The sequence below is a fragment of the Microtus ochrogaster genome, unplaced genomic scaffold (genome assembly GCF_000317375.1).
Source record: "Microtus ochrogaster isolate Prairie Vole_2 unplaced genomic scaffold, MicOch1.0 UNK1, whole genome shotgun sequence".
NCBI classification, from domain to species: domain Eukaryota; kingdom Metazoa; phylum Chordata; class Mammalia; order Rodentia; family Cricetidae; genus Microtus; species Microtus ochrogaster.
Window position 1 is genome coordinate 41,320,698 of NW_004949099.1, and position 9,981 is coordinate 41,330,678.

General features: G+C 51.2%; 1 protein-coding gene across 1 annotated transcript in view; it reads right to left on the reverse strand.

The window, feature by feature from the left end:
• Positions 1–5,619: 5,619 nt before the first annotated feature.
• Tead4 (TEA domain transcription factor 4) overlaps positions 5,620–9,981 on the reverse strand; it is an 81,370-nt gene continuing 77,008 nt past the window's right edge. The window contains exons 13-14 of the mRNA XM_026788071.1: positions 9,228–9,380; positions 5,620–9,128 (exon numbers count right to left, since the gene is read on the reverse strand). Coding sequence (XP_026643872.1) covers positions 9,015–9,128; positions 9,228–9,380 — 267 coding nt within the window. The 3' untranslated portion in view covers positions 5,620–9,014. The remainder of the gene's footprint in view (positions 9,129–9,227; positions 9,381–9,981) is intronic.

Genomic DNA, 9,981 nt, shown 5'->3' on the forward strand with positions numbered 1-9,981 from the left:
CCCAGCCACCCAGCCACCCAGCCACCCAGCCACCCAGCCAGCCAACCACCCAGTGACCCAGTGACCCAGCCAGCCAACCACCCAGTGACCCAGCCAGCCAATCAGCCAGCTAGGGAGTAAGAGTGAAAGTAAGATTGCAGAAGTAAGAGAAAGGTAAAAACCCAAAGGCAAAAGGTAGATGGATTAATTAAGATAAGAAAAACTGTCTGGGCAGTGGTGGTGCACACCTTTAATCCCAGAGAGGCGGAAGTATGAGGATCTCTGTGAGTTCAAGACCAGCTTGGTCTACAAGCGCTAATTCCAGAACAGGAACCAAAGCTACAGAGAAACCTTGCTCGAAAAACAAAAAACAACAAAAACCAAGCAAACAAAAAAGATAAAAAAAGCTGGATAGAAATAAATCAAAAGTCAAACTAAGACATTTATAAGAATAATAAGCCTCCATGTGTTTTATTTGGGAGCTGGGTGGCAGGTCCCCTAAAGAGTTAATACCAGAGCCGGGCGGTGGTGGCACACGCCTTTAATCCCAGAACTCGGGAGGCAGAGGCAGGGGGATCTCTGTGAGTTCGAGACCAGCCTGGTCTACAAGAGCTAGTCCCAGGACAGGCTCCAAAACCACAGAGAAACCCTGTCTCGAAAAAAAAAGGGAAAAAAAAAAAAGAGTTAAAACCAACCAACAACACAGCCCCCTGCTCTATCTACAAGAAGAAATCACTGAGCCTCACTACAGCCTGAGGGTGGAGCTTTCTCATTTGGTGAAAAGTCCACCCCAGTGACTTCTCAAACTTGAACATGCTTAGGAGTCACCCAAAGGTGTAAAGTTCCAAGAACAGGGGAGCGTAGTAAGACCTTAGAGTTCCAGGGAGTCCCAGGTCATACAGTAACAAGTCCCACGAGGAGTGGCCATCCTTCACCAAAAAGCCCCGGCAGTGGCTGCCTTTCACCAGTGGCCGCCTGGGTACACACGCAGGCTCTTTCCTGCCAGGTAACAAGGCTTGGAATCGCTCTCAACTCAACCAGCCCACACGGCACAACAGTTGGGCCTTCGTCTAAGGAGAGCTTCGGCCTGTTGTCATTCCTGGCTCACTTCTTCTGCTGGCGTGTGTACCCAGTCATCTAACAGGGAACAGATCATAAAACTAGTTAGGGGACGGCTGCGATGGCAGCCATTTGTGAGTGAAGTGATGTGGGCGTCCCCATCTGTATGCTGCGAATACCATTGGTTAATAAAGAAACTGGCTTGGGCCTGCGCAGGGAATGTGGGTGGGGCGCAGCCACATCCTTAGCAGCTGGAGTGAGTCCGACACTTAGGCCCAATCAGAAAGGGCTATGGGATGCACCTTGCATGTGTGTCTTCCTCAAGGGGCAGCTAGGGCCAAGAGCAGATCTAAGGTGCCACAGGCCACTGCAAGGCCACTTCCAATCCTGGCTTAGCCATAGCATTCTGCAGAGTCCAAACCAGAGGGAATGCTCCTCATGAAAGGCCAAGTAGGTACATAAAACCAGAGGAGGGGACACAGCAGCAGGCTGACCAATAAAATCCAGAGGCCCCCGAAACCACAAAGGAAACATGGTGAATTGCCAAACCAGAGAGCGCAGCAGCAGATATCAAAGCCAGGGAACACAGCCAGGAATCCCAGACCAGAGAGATGAAGGGAAAGAGCAAGTGGGCAGATCACAGCGGGGAGGGGCCCGGACCAACTGGGAGCAGGCATCTGAGGCTTGCTTTAATGTGCCTCCCTCCAGCACAGGTTGGGGTGGGAGAGTCAAGGTTATAGAGCCATAGAGGACTGGACAGAACGGGATTTCCTAGGGCTCCTTGTTTCTCAGAGCGAAGGAGTGGGAGGCACAAGTCTGGCTACAAGGGCAGGGAGGACCTGGGTGAGTAGCTCTAAGCCTCCGTCAATGCACACCCTAAGAGTGGGCATACGCAATCCCCAATGTCGGTGTCGGGACTGGGGGCTACGTTTCAAGAAAGGAACTGGAAAGATATCAGCAAAGATGTCACTGGGGACAATGGTGGTGGTGCATATCTATGATCCCCATCTTTGAAAGGGTCAAGAGTTAACCAGCTAAATAGTGAGTTTGAAGTCAACCTGAGCTATGTGAGATCCTGTCTCAAAACAACGTTACTGAAGGGGAAAGACAGAATGAGAATATGGTGGCAAATTCCTAATTCCCAATTTGACCTTGGGGGTGGGACAACTGAAAAAACCTAATCCCTAAAAAAAAGGCACGGTCATAAGACACTCCCCAGACTCGGGCTAAGCATCCGATGATTTCTGATTATGTCTAGGATGGGCTTGTGAGCCCGCCAACTGGCAAACACATTTCCCTCCCACGGAGCTGGTCATCTGCTCCCTTTTTCTCCACAGCCTCTTGTGAACCACACTCCCTTGCTTTAGCCACAAGGTGATTGTTGTACAAGAAAAATAAAAATCTGCTTTCTTCATCTTGCTTTAATTTTTTGTTTTGTTTCCTTGGATGCAAGCCAGGGCCACAGACGCTAGGCAAATGTTGTACTGCTGAACTGCTCCCACCTCTAAACTATATCCTCTCCAGGCTTCCCACCCTGTCCCAGCCAGCTTCAGGCAAGCCCTGACCACCCGTGATCAGCCCACCTGCATTCATGAGACACAAGAGCTGGGCTGAGCAGCCAGCCCAAGCGGAGGTAGAAAGGCCTGTAGAGTACTTGCCAGGTGTGTAACTTTTCTGGTCCCTGTGATAAGACACCAAAGAGAAGAAGCAAGGTGTGGTCTGAGGGGGTGCAGTCTGTTGCAGTCACAAGAACTGCTCACGCCAGGAGCAGTGGAGCTGGTGGCGTAGCTTGGTCACCTCCACGCCGATCAGGACACAGAGAGCATGGGAAGTGTGCTGACCTGGAACTCTCAAGTGCTGACTTTAGGGCACTGGCACCAGCAAGGTTCTGGAACATTCCAGAACAGTGCTACCCACTGGGGACCAAGTGTTCAAACACATAGGCCTGTGGGGACATTTCACACTCAAACCAGAGCAGCTGAACTTAGTTACTGATTTCCCAAGCCTCTTCATCTGTGAAAAGAACGGCCTGCAGGAGCACAGTGCAGCCGGGGGCATCAAGCAAGAGACGGTTTCAGAAGTGTTTTATACACTGAAAAGTGCGAGGAAAAGCTGAGCATGGTGGCGCATGCCTGTGGTGCAAGCGTTTGGAGGGCTAAGAAAGGAGACAGGCTTGCCTCAGAAGGTGTAGGTAGGTATCGTCACGATCATCATCACCATCATCATCATCACCATCATCATCATGGTCGTCGTCTTTATGCCTTAACTCTGTCGCCTCCAACTTTGCTCCCAGACTGAATACTGTTGTGTATTAGAATTAAGTTTGGCTGCTAATTCAAAAAACTAGACACAATGAAAGGGGCAAACAGAAAACTTCATTCCTCATGTGAAACCTACTCGAGCTAGGTAACACTCTTGTGTGTTTCTGCTCTAGCTTGTTCCCGTCTAAGGTCATCTCAGAGTCCACTGTAGCTACACAAAACCTGGCCATTAGCCTGGCGGTGGTGGCACACGCCTTTAATCCCAGCACTTGAGAGGCAGAGGCAGGTGGATCTCTGTGAGTTCGAGACCAGCCTGGTCTACAAGAGCTAGTTCCAGGACAGGCCCCAAAAACTACAGAGAAACCCTGTCTAGAAAAACAAAAACAAACAAACAAACAAACAAACAAAAAAAAAAAACCCTGGCCATTACAGTGTGCAATGTTTCATTTGTATTTAAGTAATTAAAGCTTGCGTGAAGTTCAGAAAGTGAAACAGCTGCACTGATCAGCCTTATAGACCAGGCAGCAATGACACACACCTTTAATCCCAGTAGCCACACTAGTTTTCCATAGAAGCTGGGCGGTAGTGGTGCACGCCTTCAGTCCCAGCGCTAGAGAGGAATTTAAGATGGGAGGAGACAGCTCTCAGCTCAGTCTCATTCTGAGATTCCTGGAGGCAGGATCGCCATTTTGGACAGGTCAAGGTAAGAGCCAGTGGCGACTGCTTTGCTTTTCTGACCTTCAGGTTGAACCTCAGTTTCTGTCTCTGGGTTTTTATTAATTGTGCTACATTACAGCACGTTCCCAATAACTCCTCAGAACAAAGTGCATGCCCGCTCCCTTTCAGGTTATTCCTGAAAATTTTATTTCTACTTACCTCCACTGGCCAAACTTAGTCAGTTAACCACCTCAGACTGCAATGGAAACTAGGAAATACGGTTTTACCAAGAATGACCACACGTCTAGATAAAAACAGAGGGGTCTAGTCCTGTCATTTGGAAAGGAGGCAGGGGACTCTGTCAGAAGTGGTCACTTCTCTATCCTCATCTCCCTGTGAGTAGCAGCTGGCCTCCCCTGGCCCCCAAACCTCTCCTTTACTACTGAGAGCAAATCACACTCCTGCTCCTCCTCTGTCTGTAAACGCACTGTGTCTCAGCACAGGGCTGCCACAGCTTCTCTTCTTAGCCCCAACTCACCTCTCAGTAATGACCCAACTCCCAACTCCAGTAAGAATCTGGGTGTCCTTCCCAAGTCGGGTCCAGGGAGGATGGTACCCACTGAAAGGCAGGCCCTGCAATCCAGGCAAGGCCTCCTGCCTCCTTGCTCAAGATGGGGAGCAAAGTGTCCAGCAGGTACAGGTGGGGTTTCTGTATCAGCCCTCTCTGAACCCCAAACTAGTTCAGTTTAGCACAGTGACTGATGAGAATTCAGTTCTTGGGAGTGTTGTGGGAAGGTGGGCAGCCTCTTATCATGCCCTATTCAAGAGCATCTGAACTCTTCAGCTCCGAGTTCAGGTCCTGCTCCCACTGGTTTGGTTCAGCACGGGCCAGTCCCAGGGTGCACCGCTCACGTACAGTCCTGTACAGAGAAATGATGAGCACGCAGACCTCTAGGTTTGTAACAGACTTTACTGAAGATTTGAAGAGATGAAGGGGGTTTACATAGAAAAAAATACAAAAGCCTTAAAGTCGAATATCAGACATCTGTGAGTGTAAAAAACCAACATTTCCACCGCTTGGGCTCTGGCTCGCCCATCAGTCCTTTCTTACCCATGGATATATATACAAAAGCCAAGTTCCAGACACCTCTCAAAGGACTTTTATTTCAGAGATCGGGTTCCACCGTGCAGTTCATGCTGCCCTCAGTCTTTTCCTGAGTGTATGTTAGGGCGAGGAGCAAAGGTGTGCACTTGGCCACCTGGCTGGGCATATTAGCTAGCTACATCCCATATAGAGTCAACTCTTGAAGGAAAAGGCAATTTTCTTTCTAACCTCTAAATTATCCAAAATGCCCCTTACTACCGTAGCTCTAAGAAGAGGTTTCCAGCAGGAGTCGCACACAGGCAGCCGCTGGGTGGAACCCGAGGGAAACACACAGTTCTCTTCCCCTTCTGTGCCTGGCTGGCCGAGGTCTCAGAAAGCTCCCTCCTGCACTCCAACCCTCAGGCCTCCTGCACTCAACCCCCAGCCTGGGAAAGAATGGGTACACCACAGACCAAGGATAGAAGACCAAATCTTGGCCCCTTCGCCTGTGGGTTTGGAGCACACTCATATACACAAATACTAGTTCCTTGTATGTGTGTGTGTGAGGGGGGTGTTTTTGTTTTGTTTTAGTTTTTTGGGTTTTGTTTTGTCTTTGATCTTGCGTTTGTTTTCTGGTCAGGACACATTCCTTTCATTCTCTGACACTTTGCTGCTACAATCTGCTGTTAGTGTCAGACCCTGTGAAGCAGAAAACCTTCCACCTACTGCCATTTCTGCCATTTCCTGCTAACTAAGTAACGCCAGGAGGGTTTTCACTCCCAGCGTAGTTGGCTCCAAGACCCTTCCTCATCTCGCAGGCCTGGTGACACGGGTAACCCTCTCTGGTCTACTCTCCCTTTTCTCTCACATGGCTGCCAAACAGAACAGACCTAGAAAACTAATAGTTTCCAGCCCCAAATGCCCAGGGAAGCATGCTGGATGGGATCACCCCCAAATGCCCAGGGAAACATGCTGGATGGGTTCACCCCAAATGCCCAGAGAAGCATGCTGGATGGGTTCACCCCCAAATGCCCAGGGAAGCATTGCTGGGTGGGTTCCCCCAAATGCCCGGGAAACATGCTGGATGGGATCACCCCCAAATGTTCAGGGAAGCATTGCTGGGTGGGTTCACCCCCAAATGCCCAGGGAAGCATTGCTGGATGGGTTCCCCCAAATGCCCAGGGAAGCATGCTGGGTGGGTTCAAGAGCAACAATCACACCTGCTCCTTTGTAGACTCCAAAGACTCTAGGGCTGTTCTCTAAAAATAGTATCAAAGGAATGCACTCCCTTGCTTAACACCTCCAGGCCTTGCTCCCACCGGGTGAGAACTCCAGAGTGTACATCCACCCGTGGAGTGCAGGTGACACAAGAGACACCACCTACCTGGCATCTACCTGGGGTGCTGGCTGGGGTATGTCCAAGTTCTGTCACCTGGCATACCCCTGGGGCACACCCATCCCCTCCCTGTCTCCAGTGTTCTTTCGGATCTACTGTGGCTCAAGAGTCAGTGTAGATTCTGGGCCTCGGCAGCCTCCCCTATGAAGCTAACCTTGGTGCCCTCCCAACCCCAGCATTTCCCACTGCCTACAAGTCTCTTTAACTTGCGTCCAGTCACCCCTTCCTTAGTCCAGTCAGCTCAGAGTCACCCTGGCTGTTTTGCTCATGGACACACTCCCAGAGCCTGCCACATCTCAGAAATTAAACAACTACTCACAAAGCAAACAGAAAATACACCAACAACCCAAGCAACTTCCTTAAGCTCTCTCGGGGTCTCACTTTCTTAATCCTTAAAATAGGACTTCAGCTCCTCAGGAAGCTGAGGCAGGAGGATTACTGGAGGTAGTAGCCCAGACCAGAGAGGGCGAGCTCATCTAAATAAACAATGGCACCAGCACAGAACCATCAGCGAGACTGGTACAACGGGGATGAGGGTGCCCTAGTCAAACGCCATGCCGGCTCAAGTGAGAGGCAACTAAGATTACTGTCTTCTATGGTGACTCTCCATTAGGCCACTGAGGTCAGGTCACACAGGAAAAACTCATGATCCACACTGGGACCCAACATCTGGACTGGCCTGCTTCCCAGAGGAAAAGATTGTGTGTCCTTCATGTCCCTAGAGGCTGTCCACAATGAAATGTCTGAGTCTGGGACTTTTCAAGAATGCTGCAGCCTGGCCAGGCAACATACATGGGGGTGGGGGTGGGGGTAAGATGGGGGTACAAACACAGGCCTGCATGTGAGGGGGAGTCCTCATCATAGGTCCAGGGATGCAGTAGTCTTTTCAGGACCCTTGACCCCCCTCTGACAGCAGGACCTACACAGTGCAGCAGGGAGCAGGTCTGGTTCTAGCCACCATCCTACCATGGTGGAGAGGTATGGGTTAAACGGGAATTTGGGGGCCACAGAAAGACTGGGTGGCTTGTCTGTCTTCTTCATCTGAGATGCAGCCAGACTCCTCCCATATGCTTAATTTGCATATTTCTGGCACAGTCACTCCACCCATTCCAAGCCCTGAGGTCTTCTGCCCCCGGCACCAAAATTAAACAGCAATAACATCAATAAATATCCGAACTTGTTCCCTCAAAGGCTACCTCTTCCCTGAGACCCCTGGTTCCCTCCTATCTGAAGGGCAGTTGCTGTAGGATCACCCCACTCCAGTGTATAGCTCCCCCGTCTGGCTCCTCAGCAGGAGCGGCAGCTCCCATGGTTAGTACCAATATATATTTATTGCATATGTGGATGTGCTCAGCACTTCATGAGGCACTGATCATACACGAGGTAGGTGAATGTTATACCCATTTTACAGATGGGGAAACTGAGGCACCATGACATTGACACACCACAGGTTGCACATCAAGGTCACGCTAGACTGATTTCAGATCCTTTGGCTCCTCACCGCTGTAGCATCCCCTCAATGCTGCCCTGCCCATTTTTGCATCCCCATAGATACATCCCTGAGTTCTGGGCACACACAAACAAGTCCAGGTTGAATCTTTCTTCCTGAGGCTCCCGGTTACTAGAAACTGGCTCCAACTAGGGAAGCGGACACCAGAAAGCCAGGAGAGGGCAGCAGAGAGCCAGACGCAGGCTCTCCAGAGGGAAGGAAGCAAGGGGCTGAGAGTCAGATCATTTAACTGGCACTGTGCCCAGTTACTCTGTTGTTGTTTTTTTTTTGGGGGGGGGGTTGTTTTGTTTTGGAGACGGGGTTTCTTTTCATAGCCCTAGCTTTCCTAAAACTCAGATACCCCTACCACGTGTGCCACCCCAACCCAGCAGCTCCTCCTCACCAGTGCTGAGCAGAGAGGAAAAGGGACTTAGAGAGAAGCTGAGGAGCTTGACAGGGTCAAGCAGCTGGAAACGATGGCCCTGAAGCGGGACTCCCTACCTCCAAGCCTTGCCTAAGCCTAGAACCACTGACCCCTGCAAGGCCACTGTGGGGGCCACCTGAGTAAATCTTACCCAGTCTCCAGCCAAACCTAAACCCAGCCCTGTTAGCAGGGGTGGGGCCTTCTGCTATAGCTATCCTCGGGCAGCCATGCGCCTGACAGTACACGCGGTCACGCATTGCATTCTCTGGGTGTGTGACGCACGTGCCATCTGTCCTTAGGCCACGAGTGTGACCAGCAGCAGAGTGTAGGGTTCCAGCAGCTGAGGAGGGGCCACTGGGTCTTGAGCTTTGGTGTCTGGCTGAGTCCACTGGGGTTCTGGCTCCAGGACCATGGGGCATCTCTGGGCTTGCTTCCAGCTTGCCTCCTGGTGCCCCCTTCTCCCTTGCCCTTCTGGGCTCACACAGTCAGACCAGTTCCTCTGAAAACACTTGACACCTCGGGTTTATTGGGGGTTGGGCACTGCAAGATCAGGCAGTTGGTTCCTCCGCTCAGCTCTCTTGGCACTTCCGGGGACTATCCCTGAAGGTTCCCTCCCAGGTCCCCGTTTCCTGGATTTGTCCCCCCACCATCATTCTGCAAGTCTGTCATTCTTTCACAAGCCGGTAGATGTGGTGCTGAGCCCCGTGTTCGCTGGCTGACACTTCGAAGACATAGGCAACACATAACAAGGTCTCTTGCGTGTCTCGATTGGTGACCACCTGTAGGTGAGACAAAGGCGCCGGTCAAAGCCCTGGGCGGAGAAGCCATTGGTGCCGCCCACCTATGCACTACACCCTGGGCACCTGCCCCGAGCATACCTGTAGGATGGTGAAGTTCTCCAACACGCTATTCATCATGTACTTCTCGGGTAAGTGCTTCAGCTTGTGGATGAAGTTGATCATGTACTCACAGAGCGGGGACCGGTGGATGCGGTACAGATAGTGGCCGTTCTCATAGCGAGCATACTCTGTCTGTAGAACCCCAGGGACAACAGATGCTTAGAATCCCTTCCGCTCCTACCCAAGCCCAATTTTAGCAGGGATGTACAAAAGACCAATCACCGCCACTGAAGATGGCCCGGGAGCAGAGCCCGTCCTCAGAGGTTTCTGGACATAAGCCAGGTCTCTCCGCTTTGTCACTGACACAACAGGCAGACACTTCCAGGAGAAGGCAATGTAAAGACCTGGAAGTTGTGGCAATGAGATGGGGCAGGGGTTGCTCATGAGGCTGGGGTGAGGGAGGGTACCAGCACCTGTGTGGAAGTGCCAAACGCACGATGCTTGGTGGTGGGTGCTATTGGCATAGGAGCTGGATGAGCAGGACACTGGATGATGACTGGATAGAGACACGGGCGTCTCAAAACCTTGATGAGCTTAATGAAAGTCATAACTGTAGGAGCTTTGTAAAAATATGCCTTTGCGAGCCAGGCGATGGTGGCACACGCCTTTAATCCCAGCACTCGGGAGGCAGAGGCAGGTGGATCTCTGTGAGTTCGAGATCAGCTCTGGTCTACAGAGCTCGTTCCAGGACAGGCTCCAAAGCCACAGAGAAACCCTGTCTCAAAAAACCAAA